This window comes from Cygnus atratus, chromosome 4 (assembly GCF_013377495.2).
Source record: "Cygnus atratus isolate AKBS03 ecotype Queensland, Australia chromosome 4, CAtr_DNAZoo_HiC_assembly, whole genome shotgun sequence".
NCBI lineage: Eukaryota > Metazoa > Chordata > Aves > Anseriformes > Anatidae > Cygnus > Cygnus atratus.
The window spans coordinates 15,154,872-15,174,615 of record NC_066365.1 but is presented as its reverse complement, the minus strand read 5'-3'; the positions used below and the strand labels follow the sequence as shown (position 1 = coordinate 15,174,615).

Here is a 19,744-nt window from a genome sequence, read left to right as displayed (position 1 = left end):
GAAAACCTTCACAAAAGTGCAAGTGAATTGTTTCCCAAACTAGAGTGGGTAGAACAATACAGCTTTTATTAATGTTTCTCGTAGTAACTTAGAATCCAGCATATTCTGGTAAACTCCTTCTATGATCGTGATGATATGCAGAAACATCTAACAGTGAACAGAATGCAGAACAGCACAGCATTCAGGCCCCATATCACAAAACTGACTACAATTGTTCAGTACAGTCCCTAGGTTCAGCTCCACCATACTTCATCAATAACAGTCCTCATCACCCAGCTTTTGCCAGCAGAAGATTGCCTGAGGATGTCAGGTCTTTTGCAGTAAGGCCAGCAAGGCTCCTAACTTTGTGCAGACACTAAGACTAACAAAGGGCATGGGAAATACAGTGCTCTGTACTTTGAAGAAGTGCTTCTTTTCAACTACTTAGTGAGAGCAATTTAGCTTATCTAATCTGAATTTTAAAGAGTCAAAACATACTGAATTTGACATGTTGATCTAATCCTCACTGCAAAACAAATAGTTTTGAGGGAGTTAAACATGTTCAGCTTCTTGTACTATTAAGAAAATATGTTTCCATGATGGAGGTCAGATTTTTTGCTCATGTTTACTATAGCTGTGTAGACTAAAATCTGCAAAGCCCAAAATACTGTCAGTTCTAAGACAGTGTTTCCACAACTGCCACACTGTGGTAAATCCTATATTGCAGTTTATTAAAACAGAGCTGCAGAATTTAGTGCTGTGGAGTTGGAGGACTTCCAAGCATGTGCTGCAATTTGGCTTTGTTACATAGAAGATACTGAAGAAAGTACTGAAGAAAGGTTACGAAAAATGCCACACAGTTAATGCATAGAGGTTTTGAGAACTAGGAAATTGCTGCAGAAACTGAACAGCGTAGACTGCAAGTTTTACTTTTCTTCACAGTTTTACACCATTGGCATTTAGCTTCAAATATTTCCTATTTAAGACAAACAACAAGTGATGCAGTAATCACTATGAAGAAGACATGAGGAGAGTCTGGACCTTACAGGACTAATGCACCCTTGGTAGACAGGTATGATTATGGCTGAATACAGCCTATTATCAGCTTGAGGATCATTTTATTAAGTTAAAACATGCAAGGCCTTAATAACTCTGATCAGCTAGAGCCATGTAAGTTGACTACTTCATTGTGGAAACAGAAAAGCAATTACCTTTTATTGCAGCAGTCCTTTTACTAAATTCGTGCTTCTGGATTAATTTCACCCATTGTAAGCACCTTTAAACTATTTTTGAACACAAATACCTTCCTAGAACTGCCAGAGCTCATCAAAACTGGCAAGCTTAGAAGACCAAGAAACCCGATCTGGAGTTTTAATCATTTCAATAGTTACCAATTTATTTTTATATAAAAAATGGTAGCAATGTAGAATACAGCAATATTTTCTGGTTCCACACACGCAGGTTGTGAACATTCCAAGCAATGTATACATTTTGGAAGGAGACTAGACACAAGAATTGACCAAATGTTACTGAACATGGGAAGATCTTTTAAAAAAGGTTAAAAATTAGGTATCAATAGTGTCTTCTTAATATTGCTTTCATTACTGAAGACTGAAAAAACACTTGACTTTACAGACAGAGTTAAAAACCAGAAGAAAAAAATAGGCTGCTACAACACTGCCATACAGTCAAAAAATCATACTTCAATATTTGCATACTTGATAGCAGCATTCTCCCACTGAACCATGTGAAACTACAGGAAGGAAACATCAAAGCAAAAAAAATATGGCAGTTTTCCATCAGTATTCAAAAACCTAGAATGAAGTCACTAAGTAAATGAACACTTATTGAGAATTAACCCATATCTACATTCTTAACTGTTTCCCATTCTGCTCCAATAGAAATGTCAAGTTGTGTCAGCTTTGCGTATTCTATGTTTGGCTGATCTGAGTTTTTCCAGTTCATAGTTCACTGCATGCTTGGAATAAAGAGGGTCATTATAAATCCTTCTACACAACGAACTTTAAGTAGACAGCTGGAAATAAAATATACTACTTGTAAACACACAAAAAAATACAAGCTTTTTTGTTTCAAGTGAGCACTGGTTCCAGATAGATTATCTTCGGTATCTACCTCTTTCACCTCTGTCTCTGTCCCGGTCACAAATCCTCTCTCTCTCCCTTTCCCGATCACGGCCTCTGTCCCGTTCTCTGTCTCTTCTGTTATCTCTAGGACGGTCCCGTTCCCGCTCTCGGTCCCTCTCCCGAGGCCTGCTTCTCCGACCGCTGACAACTGCTTGTGTGCGGCGAAGAAAGTCGTCCACTCTCATGTCATAGTCGTGCTGTGATGAAAGGACAGGTGTTCATTTTCTTTTCCAGATGAAAATCCCCTCTCTGCCCTTATCCACAGGATTAGCTGTAACTCTTCAGAAAGCCCAGTATAAGTATATATATTTATAGATATACAGGTATATGTCAAGCATCCACAAAGTTTCACTCATCCTCAGGGCAACATGATAGATCCATGATTCTACTGTGCACAAAGCAGAAAATATGTAAAATGGGGTTCAAATGCCAGATAACAGCAAGAGAAAGCGAAGCAGCTATCAAAGTCAGCTAACAGAAGTGGTTCATCAATTTGATCTGTTTTTTGATATGCCCATAAAAGTTATAAAACTCAAACTTTTCTGCTAACGAAGAGAAAGTAATTTATAGTGCATGACTGCAAGAAGTGACATAAGGCCACATCCTTATACAAACTGGGCTTCAGCAGGAAAAAAGTTTTACAGCTTGACAACCAGATGCCATTTTAAGCAAACAACTCATTTCAAGAACACATTCTGGTAATTCTGCACTTCATGTCACCTGGGGGAGAGACGCTTTTCAAAGATGCTGGAAATAGCTAGCCAATCTACGACTGACCTTTCCAAGGAAAGCTAAAATGCACTTTAAAACCCGTATTTTCAAAATCAACAAGTCCCAGACTACATCTGTATTCCAAATTCCTCCTATTCCTACTCTAGCCTGCAGGCTCGTCTCCCCCTGACTTTGTGGACACTTACTACTCGTTTGTCTCTGTATCTTGCTTCATGTGGTACAGGATGATGTCCTGAGTATGGAGGGTGAGCTTGAGGTGGTGGTGCATGGTGCTGATAGTAAGGGTGGTGTGGTGGCTGCTCCATGCCTGGATACGGTGGCTACAAGAAAGTTACATAAAATGTGTTGAATGTTCTAAAACAAAGGTATGTACCCAAGGCTTAGTGCTGGGAATTAAGAGCAGAGGTTACTTTCATTCAGGTGGAAACAACTTAACACAGGCATCTAAATCTGATCACAGTCTCCTAACCGTATAGCAGAACATTTCTTATGTTTTACTGCCAAAAAGCAATGACAGACCATATCATTGCTTTTTTTTTTTTTTTTTTTTTTTTTTTTACAAGTTTGGCCAACACCCTCCCCAGACCCAAAACACACCTCCTTTCAATACCTGCCTCAACGTGATGCTGTAGGTGAAATTTTGCAACTTCATTTTGCTAATTCTTATTAATGATCTACGCATATGGAGTATGATTTTTTGACCAAACCCACAAATTCTCACAGAAATGATTCTTTCTGGTGCCATTCCTTATCGGTATATCCTGTTTTAAATGAACAAGCTTACTCTGCAAGACAAATTATTTAACGAAAGGCTAGCAGATTCTTTTAATTACTTTTTTTCTAATCAAATCATCTCTTGGCTTCTCTTCCATCTCTTTAATCAGTAAGGTCTTTCTTTCAGATATTACTAAAGCATTTTTGCTTGCATTGCTGCTCATAAATGAAGTAGGTGGAAGTGCTGGATTTTAAAATGACTACTTGGCCATTATGCAGAATGGGGAAGAGCAAAGAGATGCTCCCATCATTTCTCCAGGTTTAGCTGGGTTTGAAAAAACAATTTTCCTCCCAGTCTGAAAAATCTGTTGATCTCCTTCAGTTATGGCAAGTGAGAGCTGTGTTACAGCTGAGAAAAATGAGAGGCTGTAGTAGCATCTCTACATCTGGCACAGCCTGTTGCTCATTCACAATATACACAACAAGAGCCAGAAAGCTTGTTACAGTTACCCAAAATCAGGACACAACTCAGAGCCAGAATAACAAAATATAACCAAAATAACTAATTACAGTCACTATTCTTCCTCACAGGATGACAAAACCACAAATGAATGTAACTGATATTTTGCTTGTACTTAAATTCAACATAGGTAACTGTATACATGTGCACACATACACATGCGTATCTGACTGGGAAAAAAGTGCATTTCAGTGGAGGCTGCCATATGACGTGGCTTATTTGGATTACACTATTCAGTACAGTCTGCTACTTTCCTTCATGCTTCACTGCCATAGCCAAAAGCAAGCCACTGCGTAACACTTGAGCACACCAGCCCATTCTGTGAGACTCTGCAGCAAGTTCACCTCTTTGATGAACTCGCTGTCTGAAAGAAAGCCAATTATTGTGAATCTTTAGCTGAACACAGAATTTGGTCACACCCTCCTGCGTGGGCTACAGAAAGGATCTGCTATTTCCTCAGAGCTTTCAGTTCCTTCTAGGTTCAAGCCAACACAGATTCCTGCTGCTGTACTACTTACTAGAATGATGGACTATTGCTGAGAGCAAAATAAAAATATAAGATACTTGATAAGTAATTTTTCCTCCTTAAAATTTTACGCAATTACAGAAAAGATACATTTTAGGAAAAGGAAAGAGTTGGGCACAGTTCAGATATACTAGGCTCCTATAGTGGGGAACAGAAAAGCCGTATTTTCTAGAGAAAAATGGAGTTGAACAAGACACAAACCATTCCTTGCCACGGTGGTGGTGGTCCCATGTTGTGGAATTCCCTCACGTAATCATTGTAGGACTAAAATGAAAGACAGTGATATTAATATTTGTGATGAGTGTTCTTCGGAAGTGCTGAAAGCTGAATATAAAGAGTTCCCACAAAATCAATATGCACCAACTTACCCCATTTAAAAACACATCCCGTCGAACTCCTGAAAATCGTCTGTTGGGAATAAAAATTTGCAGAACTAAATCCAAGTTATCCACACAGACAAGTTACCAGGACATAAAGTGAACAGCATGAACACACCTTACCTGTCTACTTCAGGATACCTGGGATCCTTTATATACCCTGTTCGAACATCAAGCAGTGTTAATTTAATTTACCATCTCATTATAACAGTCTTAAAAAAATATACTTATTAGAATCTATCCTTCCATTTTGTAATACTTGTTACAATTTGGTAGCTGGCACACAGTGTAATGCCTGTTGTATTCAGTTTCAAAATAATCTCAAACTTAAAATTTCTTGTAGACAGTAAAGAAAAATAGTATAGTAACAAAAAATTATACATATAGATAAAATGTGTGCGTTTATATATATTCATACACACTCACAGAAGCTTGCACACAGTACAAATATGGAAGGGGAAATCTGTGCAAAGAAATTTCTTTCAAATTAATTGGAACTGCCCACAGGCTTGAAGGCTACTGTGCCCTGACAGTCAACCCATGGCCGCTGCTACTTATTAACCATGCATTCAGTACAGAGATGCCCAGAGTACCACGATTCAAAGCTGATTTCCTAGGTTTTGAATACAAAGCTAAACAGAAACTTAAAAACAAGGTAAAACCATCTGGAAAAGCTGTCCAGGACAAAGAATTATTACAGCTTTAGTAAATTCCAGGAAGTAAACTTTTCACAGCTCAGCAAAATGGTGCAAAACACCAGGCATGCCTATGCTGCTAATAAAATTATGGTTTTGAACTTCATTAGTTCTTAAAATTTTGTTCTGTACTCTAAATAATAGTCTTGGAAAGACAGGGAGCAGCAAAAAACATACTTTTTGTGTCAAAGAATGCTAACTTTGCATCAAGCTGGACAGATAAAGGCACATTCTTAAGAAAGATTTAGAAATCTACTACTGAAATAACGGAATTTATATTTCTAACACTAGTGAAGCAAGTCTCTGTAGATTACAACCAACCATTTTGTAATATTTGCTTTCCGAAAAAAATCTCCAACATTACGAGCATTGCTGTTGCATTACAATTGTGAACATTTCTTTCTAGAAAACAGCAAAATTATTTTCCCAAACCCATCATTAGAGCCTCTTGCAAAATACAATGTTCCCACTCCCTTCCTCATATCAAACTTGTAAAAAAAATTTCTGAAAAAACAACTGAATGTCTACCACTGTCTCTAAATACAGCCTACTACTCAGGCTATCTTAGCTAACTTTCCCAGTAGAAAATTTCTTATAAACATTTTAATGTGATTATTACTGCACTTGCAAGTAGGTCAAGCAAATCCTAGTGACTGGCAGGCATTTCAACTAACCACATCAAAGTTTTTGAGAGGACCACGCACAACAATTTCCACAATTCTGAGATTCTTAGAAGGGCTCGGTCTAGATTAACTCATTTCTCTCAAAGCAGTGAAGCTTAGTGCCACTAGACTTTGGCAAGAAGTGGTTTAAACCAGCAGGCAGCACTCAGGACACGTTCCATTTTTATACCCCAACCATATCAAAAGTTTACTTTTAGAATTCATGAGGATGCACTAGAGAAAACACTTGTGAATTGGTGCACACAAATCTTCATGGTAAGATATTAACCTGGTCTTTGGTGAAACTCAGGGGGATAGTCAATCCTTGGTTTCTTTCTGCTGTTATGAATATCATAATCTTCTGGTCGACGCCTATACAAATTAGATATCAGAAATTAAACAAGGTTGCTTGGAGCATTCGGCACAGCAGAATACCGCAAAGGAATCGCTTGAGCTGCCCAGGTTCTCCATTTATCCATTCTGAACTTCATCTGCTTCAAATTATTCTAAAGCTTTAAGTTTGACCTCAAATAATTACATACAACAGTCTGATTAAATACCTTCCTGTTAGCTTTTGGTTACAGGTGCTTTGGTAGTTATGGAAGAAACTCTACCAACGGTACCTTTGTAACGAACAAAAGGTAACAGAATTGTCTGAAACAAATTCAGACTTAGGCTTTAGCATTATACTTTCACATTACATTTTGAACCAACCTATTGGACAACAGAATTTACATTACTGCATACAGTTAAAATAAACGGTAAAATATACCATTACAGTCAAAAGGCACGGACATTACTTTGCTAGCTATGGGGTAAAGAATTCTATAAGAGGTCTATTTGCATAACATTTATAAATAAAACTGTGCATGCTATTGGGAAATTGCTTTTCACTGCAGCTTGGCTAGCTTCATAGTCCAATAATATTATTTCTAACAAATTCTATTCTAAGCAATTTACCAGTAATGTATCAGTGCCTTTTACAGAAAGTTTAAGAATGTTTAAACTTCCTGATAATTAAGGCTTTTTTTTTAAATACAGAATAGTTCTCTTATGGAAGAGATGGTATCTCTTTAAGAATCTCATTCTCGGGAAGGCAGTCTGTTTATAAAACACGTACATTCCCATTGCTGTTATGTTTAATAAAGAATTATGCTTAAGAAAGAACTGAAAACTGGCTGCTAATGTTGCTCCATCAAGGTACATGAACATTAATGGGAGACTTCAATGCTAACATAAAGCTGTTTCTAAACACAAATCAGCTACAATCCAATCCCCCATCAGCAATATAATTCCTTATGACAAAGACATGAAATTGACACTTTCTTATAATGCTTAATTACTGTGCAACTTGCTTGCTGAGTAATGAGCTCACACAGCTTTCTCTTAGTTTTATGAGTAGTAGTTTCTCCTCCCCCTTCCCAAGTTCAGTTTTTAAAGCCCACCATACCCAGTTACTAAGCTCTTTAAAACGAAAGCAGATTCTTTACTATGAGCAAAAAGCCCAAAAAACAAAGCAGTTGCATCTACAGCAAAATCAGATCAAGAAAAATAGAAGCTGGTGTAAAGAATAAACATACCGCTTTCTTGTAGTTTTGAGAGTGCATTTACGACCGGTATAAATTATGATAGAAACAGTTCATATAGTAGTCCAACTACTGACTTTAAGCTGTAAGCCACATACATAAATGGAGGCCCTGGCAGGCTTGAGAAGGTGTGGTGGTGTTATATGTATAGTTTGCAGTCCATTGCAAAACCTTCACTTGTATATACTTTATTGCACTGGAAACCTCTTAGCTTAACTTCACAAGCCATCTTGGTGTTCAGTCCTTTAAAGCCAAAAATAGGGGGGCGCTGCCAGGTTTCCTCCTACCTACTCGTTATAGTGTCCTTTTTTTAAGCTCAAGGAAAAGGGGACTCTCGTTGGGTATCTGTACCTACCACAGGACGTTTCCACAAAGAGGAAACAACCAAAGGTTTCAGCCCAAACCATACATCAGTCTGTATGCAAAATGGCTACACAGGGAAAAGGTGTTTGGCAGAAGGGCTAATATCAGTTCTTTGCAAAGACTTCTCCAATTCTGTAACAAGTTATACCCCCTTTTTTCTGGAAAATGATGTTAAGTTCATATAGCAGTGATCAATAACCATGTCGATCCTCTAAAAATACTTTAAGTCCACAGGTACTGCCAGCATCTGGAAAGGTTGTATATACAGACACAGCAACAGCCATTCTGTTTGGTTTGTTGCCGGGTCTCCAAGGGCCACTCGATCCCTTTTGGAAAGAACCTACTGTTTTCAGAAGCTCAGCAAGATGTGTGAATTCAGTGGTTACATGTTAGAGAATATTTGGCAATGGGGTTAAAACATCACGGTGACACAATTTGAAACAGTCCCAATAATGCTCCTCTTGAATATCAAAATAACTTAAATATTTTATCCTCAAAATGAGGCGGCATCTTCTGCAAAATTTTAAGTGATCCTTATTAAAGTCCCATATTTGATAAGGCTTATCCAGAGACACACCTGAAAGAAAAGGCTTTTACAAGATATTAACACATTTTTGGCACATAAATATTTCCTTCTCTCCATCTAGCCTGCTCATAATAAATCCAAGCTTACCTACAGCTAGTGTTACATGTTGCATTATCTCAATAAATGATCTAGTCTAAACTAGAGAGCACTTTAAGAGCTTTTTTTTTTTTCTGCAAAAGCAAAGATCCCCATTTTCCTCTTGAAAAATGACAGACCGGGGAACCATGTGAAATCCTCAATGAAGCCACAAACTTGTCCATGCAGCTTGATTTGAGGATTTTCTCTCTTCTTTATCGCAGGGAAAGCTTTGACGAATCACATTCCTCCATCACGTTATTCTGATACATGTGCCTATTATCAGTCCAAAGAACGTTTCTAACCTTCCCACGTCCCGAACGGGGTCACGACGGGATGGGCGTCCTCTTGATCGGGGCTGTGAGTGCATTCTTCTCTTGTGCCTCATTTTATGAATGACTTGATACAAGTCAATACTTTCATCAGGAGGGAACAGAAGACAAAGCTGGGTTCCACATTCCGGCTCAATCTCCTACAATTAGTTAGAAGTTCAGTAGTGGTTTATAAACCGAAGAAAAGACACTCTCCTCAATTACATTAGCAAAATACACTTAAAAAAAAGACACTGAAGATATTTCAGTATGACTCGAGACATAGCAAAATTCACTTACATTACCTTCCACTCTTTAGGGACTACTTAGAATTTTCATGAATTAGTCCAACACTTGGGGCAACCATATCTTCCCATGAGACATACAGGCCACATCACTGTTTTGCTACAAAACCAGAGGACTGTTTTTCATCACAAAGAAAATAATCACCTATTACAGAAAGAAAAGTGACACACGTAGGAGAAAAATCCATCCTAGCTTCACATACAGAGCCATGGCCTGATGAAGTTCACTATTACCACTCAAAAAGACGAGTTCTTCAGTTGATGATAGATCCATGAAACACTAGGTTAGCACTTGGCAGTGGTCAAAACAAGCAAATCATGTGTTCAGGATTGTTAGGACAGGAACACAGAATGAGAAAATCATTATACCACTCTGGAATTCCATGTTCCACCCATACCTGGAATACTGGGTGCAGTTCTGAAGGGAAAAAAAGGCAGAGGGGACAGGGACAAGGACAGTAGAACTGGAAAAGCTTCAAAGGAGGTGACGTGGATAACTGCATGTGTGGAACAACTCCTGTATGCAAAGACCAAATGGGTGGGGATTTTTCAGCCTTGGAAAAAAAAGGGAGGAATTTGTGAGGTGTGGAGAACAAGAGCCACAATGGGAGCAACCCTCTCCTCCAAACAACTCAACATCGAACAAAAATCAACTTGACTCCCTTTTCTGGAGCAAGAAACTTGGGGCCATCAAATTAAACTAGGAGGAGACAGGTGCTAAACAACCCAAGAAAGGGCTTCTTCAACCTGGTGACTAGCAGGCCTGTGAAACACCCTAGTGAAGGATATTGTAGATGCTCACTTGAGTTCTGAGGGAAAGTGTATGCATCATCAGAAGAAACATCCATTGGAGATTACACAAAATATAAACAGATAAATAACAACCACTTCATGAAATAACCTGAGGAAAAGCTGGGAAAACAAGCATGCTTGCCCAGTACCTAGCAGTACAGTAATTTTATGAAAAATGGAAAACCCACATCTACAACTCTATAGTGAAGGGGACAAAACATTAAAAATAACTCTGTTTCCTTGACCATTTAACAGAACCAAAGTTAAATGAAATCATTTTTCAGAGATCGCACTGCACTTGAACATGACAGAAAATACCACTTTACTTTTGCTACCTAACAAAGTGAATGTGTCTATGGGAAAAATAATGCATGGAGTCTAACATTTTCCATACAGTATAGGGATTATGCAACTCCCATCTTGCCTTCAGAAAGCAGAACCCATTATTTTAAATCAAGGCTGGGTTACTTGATTACAGCAGCAACATACCTGCGCTCTGGTACATCTGACAAGACAAAGAGCCATCCCACTTACAATTTACTAGTATATAATTTATAATGGTAGAGCCTACACCCCCAAGCAATACAGTAGAAAAGAAAAATGCAATGCAGAACACAGCTGCAAACACCAGTTCTTAAGAACTGATGTTATACAGGTTTGCACACCATACAATGCAAGACATTACATTTCAATCCCAAAATATCACAGTTTGGAAGCACTGAACACTGTTTCATCACAAAGACAACAACATTGGCATTATATTGTCTTGTTTCCTTCTCCCCCAACAGTACTAAAAATAAGCTTCTTGCCCTCATCACAGTACTCTACAATGAGTAACTGATCTGAAGAGATTTAAAATCTTCTGTACACACAAACTTAGCAAGCACTAAAGACATGAATTATTAAGGAAAAAACAAAACAGAAAACAAACAAACCTGTCCATCGCGTCCAATCTTTACTGGCTTATGTTCGTTCCAAGGATTGGTCAGGTGAGCAGACTTAGTGAACGGCAATTCACGCCTAAATATGCAAGTGGTATCATTTATAGCTTTGCCTTCGTATTTTACTTAAAAATAATAATAATGCATACAATAGGACCTTACAAAAAGAATAATCCTGTTACCCTATGTACCGGTGGGTCTCTAAATGGACGTATTAGCACATATTAATACCTGAAGAATTGAAGATTTCACTGTGTCTTATTCCAGTATTAACTATTGAAGTCTACACTGTGTCACTAAAGAAATTTGTCTTTGTATAATATTGAGGTTGTACCATAAGCAGTCACAATCTGAATATGCTGACCAGTCTCTATGTGAGGTGGTATCTACATGTACTGTTTATAGCAATGTCACTGAAATAAGGCCTGGAGCATCTAATCTTATTCTGAAGCTAGACCCTCTTTGAGATGGAGGTTGGAGTAGATAACTTCCTACAGTCCTTTCCAGCTTCAGTTTTCCTATAAATTGAAGTGTCACCTCCCCTGTATTTATTCTTCGTCAGCACAAGTGCTTGTGCACTGCATCTCACTGGACTGATAGACGACTTCTTTACAACACACTCAGTTATATCAACAAACATCCTACGTATTATGCAAGTAGAGACTACTTCATAATGTAATCTATTACATATATTATTTCAGAGCAGTAGCATTTTCTTTGTTCAGCCGGATGCCACCATGTCAGTAAAACAGAACCATCCTTACAGGATTCCTCCCCACTTTCTCCACAGCTGTCTAACGAGTGAGCAGTTGATTTTACTCCAAAATTTCACAATAATTTTCTAGTTTCGTTTTCTAGTTTCAGGGCAAGAGATGATGAGTGAAGGAAAACACTCAAATGTTAAAAATCTCTAAACTAATCAATGGTCTACAGAAAGAAAAATTATTTGCTGTAGTGCACATCAGGTACAGACCTGAATCCCAAGTTCAGTAACATGTGGCCATGAGTATGTGGGGGATGGAGGACAGTTCTCTAATTGAAATGAATTTTCAAAAGGATGCTGTCAGCACTCAACTGAGTAATACACAAAAATGATATTAGGTCTTGTTACTAAGCAGAAACAAATGAACAGTTATTTACCTACAAATCCAGTCAATTTTAAAGACACCTCCCAACATTTTTGCGTTCATTCCTGCAGGCAGCACCCAGTGTATAGGTGATCCTCCATGATGGGATTCTGAAGAAAGTCTTGCAAATCCTGAAGGATTTCACATGAATTGTAACAAAGACAACAGGAAAGCTACTGCACATAAAATCTCACTTCCACTTACCGTGATAAAAGCTAACTTTCCCTTACCTTGGAATTTGCCACTCTCTCTTACAGAAAATATCAAAATAACACTCCTCGCTGATCTAAATGCAGCATTAAGCTTCTTTTCATTCACTGGAAGTGTTGACCATACTCCCTAAAACAAAACAATCCCCACCCCAACACCAAAACATGAGTTCATCTCAAGTGATTTAGCTGAAAGATTTCAAGTATGTAGTTCAGGTGAGAAAAACAAGACTGAACTAGTGCTTTGAGATAAAACATAATGGAAAGACAATGGTACTGCTAAAATCATTCTTTCAGAAAATATTTTTAGCCTGCCCTAGGATAAAACTTTTAGAAAAAAGTTTTTAAAAATGGCTTTTCAATCTTTTATGAACACTGCAGATGTATTTAGACCACTTATAAAGGTGTTGTTTGTAATTACGATGGACAGATAACATAAGAATGTTTGCATTTAGTATTTTTAAGTTGTGTTTCAAGTCACTTTAGAAGCTCGTGTATTTTTAAGAATACACACGTATTAGGAAAAACCAGCAACATCTATATAAAAGGTGGGCAGCTAGATTCCAGTAACCTTGTTAGCCTGACAGATTAGTAGAGGGCAGCTTGCAGACTTTGAAACTCTTTTAGCGAATGGCCAGACATGAAAGACACCATACAAACATTTTAAATTGGCAATACAACTCAAAGCAGTATGTTCAGCCTCACACATCACCACTGGCTAATTCCTGACTTTTATCTTTCATAAGCCATTCGTCCAGCCATACAAAACAACAAAAAAAAACCCACCTGCTTTAGGCTATCAACCAAGCTAAGCTGTAAAATAACCAGTTTCTTGCACTACTTTTCATCAACATCCGCTCCCCAGCCCATTTCTTGGGACCAGAACAGAGGAGACGCTTATGCTGGTTTAATATGCTCAAACTTCAGCACCTACTGGAATATATTCTGAGGCTGAAGAAAACATTCTTTTCTGTCCTTTTTTTTTTTCCATTGAAGACATGCTTTCATGTCCTACTCTGTGCTCAATTACTGGTCATCTGACTCTGTGACAACTAAATTCATTAGAATACAGTCACCAGAGAACTATTTCGTTTTAACCTGTTACTAGCTTTTAGTTAGATGTATATGCTTTAGGCTGTTCATGAAAGCACGCTGTGAGTTAGAACAACCTCTTACACTGGCTGCACAAAAGCCAGTGCACTTGCAAAGCCAATGCAGTTGCAAAGTGCTGGTGTCAATATATGAAGAGACAAAATATCTACTCCAAGAACTTTAGGAACTAGAAAACTGTTGCAACCTTCAGAAGGCATTGGGAAGATGGCTCAAATACCTCCAACAGAGCTACTGTCCACCCAGGACATCCCTTTAAAGCCTAGCAAATGGCCAGGGCCACAACATCCTTGCTGCCTCTCAAGCACTGGTGGACCACAGAGCATTAAGTAACTGTGCATCCTTTCTATTCTGCTTCTGTAACATGACAGAATTTGGCCTCTATTGCAGCTGACAGGTACTGACAGATCAGTACGTAATACTACATCGCCAAGATCTAATGGAGGAAGCCCAGAGAAAGAAACTTCATGCTCCAGTAAGGAACATGCATATAAGATCCTACCCACAGAATTTCTGTCCTTAAGGGAACAGTAACCAGGATAGCAGATCACCCATCCAAACAATGTTGTGACCCAGACAAAGGGCTCAAATCTGCTCGCTACAGAGGCCAACAGCTCAGCATCACCAAGCAGAGAAAGATGATCCATCCCATATTATCACTGCTTATCCCTTACCTGTCATGAAACCTGTCTGATCGCAGAGGAAGATGTAATGCACAGAGCAAATTCCAAAGAAAAAAACCATAGCACTGAAATGGAAAGCTCCCCCAAATCATAAGAAGCGGGAGACCCATAGTGCTGAATTTATTCAAAGAATGCCACTGTCCCTAACTCATAACCTGATAACACAATTGTTACAATAACTTTTGAAAAGCTGTAAACAACTTAAAAAAAGGCACAAAATCATTTTCTATAAATTCTGAACAAAAATGCAATCAGCTGACTACAAAAACTATTATTTTTATTTTTTAAGTATGATATTAAATATTTATTATTATTTTTACATTATTACTTTACTTTTTGAATTTTAATATTCAACTTTGCGCACATTGGAAAAATACCAACACTGCATACATTCATTGTATTTTGCAACTGTTGACCTTAAAAACGATCAGTTTTTCAGAAAAGTATCGTGAAGAGTCACATTCCAAACATAGCATCAGGCTACAGCACCTCAGATTTGTTGGGCAGAGGAGGAAAATGCCTTTCAAAAAGCAGAAAGTTTCTTGAAACAGCTATCCACTGCCTGCTGCTCCCTCAACGTTTTCAGAAGCACATTAAACTCCAGTCTTAACTCTCCCATGGCTTAAGGCCCCTTTTTAAGAGTACTCCATCAAGATAAATAACTGATGGTTCAGAAACTTCTCTAGACTACAGTGGAAGCAGAGTAGCTACCCTTAAAGAATCAAGGAACATTTCATTCTCGTCTCTACCAAGATCTGTGCAACAGAGAAAAGAATGCATAAATCAGTATATTTTTCTATAGTAAGCTGTGTTTCAAAATACTCAAGGTGATCAGTTTGAAGAAAATTTAACTTACCTTTGCTTTAGCAAGCGATACGTTTTCATGGTTATTACTCTTGATGAGAAAGAATCTTGCATCCTGGAGAATGTATTTAAGTTTACTTGTTTGGTCTGAAAAACAAAGTGTCAAATAAGCAGAACTGTAAATATTGACAGTTTTCAAAAGTGTTGCTGTCAGTGTAGATAATTGTTTGCTTCCTTCAAAATACACCGGATCCCACCCCGTTCCTACCTATGTATCAAGACAGTCAACCACCCAACTCAAAACTTGAAGTCTAAGCTGTAGAGTACAAAATGCAAAGGGAAAGTCAAACCAAAACTAAAACTCAGATATTCAGGTAAAGAAAAAATAAAAATAAGATCAGCACAATTCAGTGATGTTCCGATATATAGGACTTACTTGTATTTTGTTAAGAATCTTTGAATGAACAGTAGGAAACATTTGTATCAACATTAATCCTTCAATAGAGACTACTGAAACGTTCTTTTCAAATGAAAGCACATCATTTCTTGCTTTTCTGTTTCTGCTACGAGTAAATCAGCTGAATTTTTTGTATTTCGGTCTCAACACATGCAAAAGTAGCTTAAAATTTATTTATGCTCACAATAATTATGTGCTCAAATTGATTTATATCGGAACATTACTACTTACACGTAATTTAATGAACACAGACAATGGCTTGCTATGGGGCATGCATTAAAAAATTCAAATTTAAATGATACCTTTTTGGACAGCACGAACGGAAGATGATAATTTCTCATGCTTCTTTTCTGAACCTGTGTTTAGCCAAAGTACATTTTGTTCAGATTGAGCCTTAATAGAGATAATATACAATTTCTACAGCCTTGTCACATACAATTTTCATTCATGACAAATTATGCTTTCTGGCGCGCACCCACACACACAAAAAAAATACTGTTCAATGTGCACGAGTGTTTTGTTTTGATTTGTTTGTTTTTATTGTTTGGTTTTGGGTTGTTTGGTTTGGGTTTGTTTTTTTTAAGTAGTATTTGAACAGTTTCCTACTCAGAAAACTAGTCACTGAATCATCATCTTCCAAGTTTAAAAAAAAGTGAAAATTCCACTTAAGCAACAGAATAGCATTAAAGTAACAAGAAAGCCTACTTCCCCCCCAAAGGTATCCACACACAACATGCCAGAAGTCAATACCAAATTATACAAAGCTACATACCCCATAAATCTCTACAGCCAGTTACATTTATTTTAGATTACACATTAAGATTTGATGCAAGTCAGGACAACAAGCAATAAAAGGAAAAAATACCTGCATAGGATTCTGATGCAGAACTTCCACTTCTATCAAAAACAATTGGAGAGATACCTCTAGCTCTCTTCCTTTCCTTCTTTTTCTCATCTAAAAAAAAAGAAAAAAATATAACAAATAACAGCAATATTTTAAACATCAAGCGGCAGGCAAATTCAAATAAGTAGCACGCACAGAACAAGCAAATGCTAAGTAGCCAAGCCTTCAATTCACAAAAAGACGAAAAATGCCACAAATCTAGGAATTGCATGTGAAGTTTTGAGACAGAATTAATCTCCTGGGTGTTCTAGTAAGGGAAGTTTAGTTCTCTCCTGCCTTCAGCCAAATTTGCAACACAGAGCACAAGCTCTGATAGTGACATGGGCTTGCTTTCTCAGAGCTCAACAAAAGGAAAAGAGATAGGAAAACAAAGCACTGTGGCACACAGGCAGTTTTTTCCACTCTAAAGAGAGTTATGTTATATTGTGGGCATTTTCTGAAAAACTATTACATCTTTGTCTTTTCATTACACCTTACAGTCCTCCATAAAACCAAATCAAAGACAGATGTTAAAGAGAAAGGCCACCTATGGAGACTTTAGACCAGGAAGTTATATTAGAGGAATCTCAACAGGAGACTGTAAGCCTCTTTCTTATTTGAAAAACAAAACAAGAAAACACAGAACAGTACCAGTTTCTCCACTGTGCAGAAATTACAATACAGAGATCACCTTTTCCAAGGCTTACTCGATCCAAACCCTTTACGTCTGCTTGTATAAAGACAACTAAGGGGAATAATGTTCAGCTTTACTTGGAAGATAGGTCTGCATGAACTTGAAATCTTCCAAACCATGCAGTATTTATGTCATTAAAAACTCTTATCTGTATGTCAGCACTGGTTACACTACACAGCTGTGAAGCATTTTTTTCTAGTTTTAGAATAAGAGAAAAGTTTTAAGCAAAGTTTGTCTTAATAGCTAATCATTTCAACTTAGACTTGTTATGCTGAAGGCAGCCACTATTTAAGCTCATCTGTCTAACATAGTACCTTCTGTGGAGAAGACAGTGCTCTGCCTGCATCAGTCTACCTTGTAACTTCTCTACATGAATACAGAATAGCTCATCACCAGCTTAAAATAAGTTGCATGGGAAGTTAAGTCACAAGGAAAATATTAACTAAGAAACGATGAACTAAGAAAATATTATCTCTAAGATTTCAAAGCACTTAGCAGTAAGGCCAAAGCAATCAAGAACAACACAAATCTTCATCAAAGAAATCCTGATTTCCACAAGTTTTCCTGTAATGAAAGACCACTTTCCAGTAAGATTCTTCCTTCCTTATGATGTTTCAAAATTAAGATCTTAATGACTTGTGCTGTTAAGATCTACTTTTGGCATGGTCAGGAAGTGGTATTTTTAAAAGTAGCCAAATTTTCCATGGCAAGGTGTTTCAGACTAGCATGCTAAATGTCACCTACCTGACGCATCTGAACCAGACGCAGATCTGACTGATCCATCTGTGAACGAGGCAGATTCAGAATCAGAATCACTGGCTTCACTCCGTGTGTCATAGTCATTTCCTTCCTTCTGATCTCTCTCATCCTGTTCATACTCTTCTTCATCCTCTTCCCCATCTTCCTCCACCTCTTCATCCTCCTCCCCTTCATCATCTTCCTCTTCTTCCATTCCCTCATTTTCTGTATTGCCTTGTTCAGAGGAGCCACTACTGCCAGTCTCATGATCTGAACAATATTCCTCAGAGTTCACCTCTTCTTTAGAAGAATGGCTGGATCTGCTTGGTCTTCTATCCACATCATGTCTGATTCTCTGATGTTTAAAGAAAAAGTGAATCAGTGGACATATAAGACTGTCACGATGCACACACAGTCCTAAGAAAATGTGCCTTATAAAAGGTCTTATAATTGTTTTACTTATAAGGCAGCAAGAACATTTAATACCTCTGAACCATCTGGTGTGGAAGACTTTGCCCTTCTGTCAAGATCCCTCTTCCTCATGCAAGTCTTTTCTGGCTGTCCTTTATAAGGATCCCTGGAACTGCTTGACATGCGCGTCTTTCGATCACCATCTGGGCGCTTGTTTCTGTCAGACCTCTGATACTCCTCATTCTTGTATTCTGATATTGGCTTTCCTTTCGTACTCACTATTCTCTTGTTATTGCTAACTGATGAACTAGGAGGCTTTGGCATCATCTGCCTTGATGAATGCAGAGAAGGTTTTTGTCTCTTGCTTTCAGCATTTTCCAGCCTGTCACTTTTTCTTTTTGATCCTTAAACAAAAGAGATACCAAGCTCAACGTTATTTTGCATGTAATACCAAAAACTCTGCAGAGACTCCCACTTTCTCTACTTCGGTAAATCCCCTGTTGCTGTCACAGGTACCATCTTCCAGGTGTAAGCTTTGCAACAACACTCAATACTGCCTGTTCGGAACAGCTAACGCTCTAAAAAGGGCATATTACTATCCTTTAGGATATCCAACTAATCCTTTAGGCTTTGGTAGGCGTCTTCTAAATTTTATGTATGGGAACACTAAATTAAATTCTTACGGGATTGGTCTAAAGCCAAACTAGCAACTGAGCCCGAAAGGGACTTTGGGACTGCCTTGCTCCATTTCACTCCATTAAAGCAAATGGTACAGTCTTTTCCTAATGGCAAATACACTCATGACAAGGCAGACTCCACAACTGCTTCTATGATTAAAGGAGACCTAGTTAAACGTTTGTCTGGAAGGTTTGGTGAAAAAGTAGATCCCTGTGAAATAAAGGCTTTTTTGGACTCTTTCACTCTTTGAAGCTAGTTATAAAAACTGCTTATTCAAAGACTTTAACCCTGTTAAGACAGACTTATTTTTTTTAGTCATTTACTTTTGTATAGAACATCCACTACTATAGTCACCTACCCTTTTTTTCGCTTTTATCTTGCTCACTATCGGGGTTATATAACTCATCATCTTGGTCAGGAGCATCAGTCAAAATGTCATCCAGGACATTCAGTTCACCATCTGGAAGCAGAAGAGTTAAAAACAACCATAATGAGTCTGAAGATGCCAACTACAGTAGAACTAGTTATTTATAAACCAGAACATTTCCTTTAGGGTTACAGATCTGTCACGTGGCAAAAATTAATGTCTTGATTTTGTCCACAACTTCAGTTGGATGGATTGAGCAAACCCAATAAAACAAT

The 19,744-nt window shown here is 37.9% G+C and overlaps 1 protein-coding gene across 10 annotated transcripts in view; it reads right to left on the bottom strand.

The window, feature by feature from the left end:
- Positions 1-19,744, bottom strand: part of YTHDC1 (YTH N6-methyladenosine RNA binding protein C1) — a 42,904-nt gene that overhangs the window by 19,331 nt on the left and 3,829 nt on the right. For 3 of the 10 annotated variants that reach the window (XM_035546033.2, XM_035546071.2, XM_035546047.2), the window contains 16 exons: positions 19,461-19,562; positions 18,500-18,828; positions 18,020-18,368; positions 16,564-16,653; positions 16,001-16,054; positions 15,294-15,388; positions 12,666-12,774; positions 12,449-12,566; positions 11,303-11,387; positions 9,265-9,431; positions 6,639-6,721; positions 5,116-5,152; positions 4,984-5,023; positions 4,817-4,879; positions 3,041-3,175; positions 2,113-2,320 (listed from right to left, as the gene is read on the bottom strand). In XM_035546033.2, the coding sequence (XP_035401926.1) occupies positions 2,113-2,320; positions 3,041-3,175; positions 4,817-4,879; positions 4,984-5,023; positions 5,116-5,152; positions 6,639-6,721; positions 9,265-9,431; positions 11,303-11,387; positions 12,449-12,566; positions 12,666-12,774; positions 15,294-15,388; positions 16,001-16,054; positions 16,564-16,653; positions 18,020-18,368; positions 18,500-18,828; positions 19,461-19,562 (2,064 nt within the window). Of the gene's footprint in view, positions 1-1,363; positions 2,512-3,040; positions 3,176-4,816; positions 4,880-4,983; positions 5,024-5,115; positions 5,153-6,638; positions 6,722-9,264; positions 9,432-11,302; positions 11,388-12,448; positions 12,567-12,665; positions 12,775-15,293; positions 15,389-16,000; positions 16,055-16,563; positions 16,654-18,019; positions 18,369-18,499; positions 18,829-19,460; positions 19,563-19,744 lie in introns of those variants that run through there. The other 7 variants (XM_035546040.2, XM_035546080.2, XM_035546055.2 and 4 more) reach the window with 4 other exon arrangements.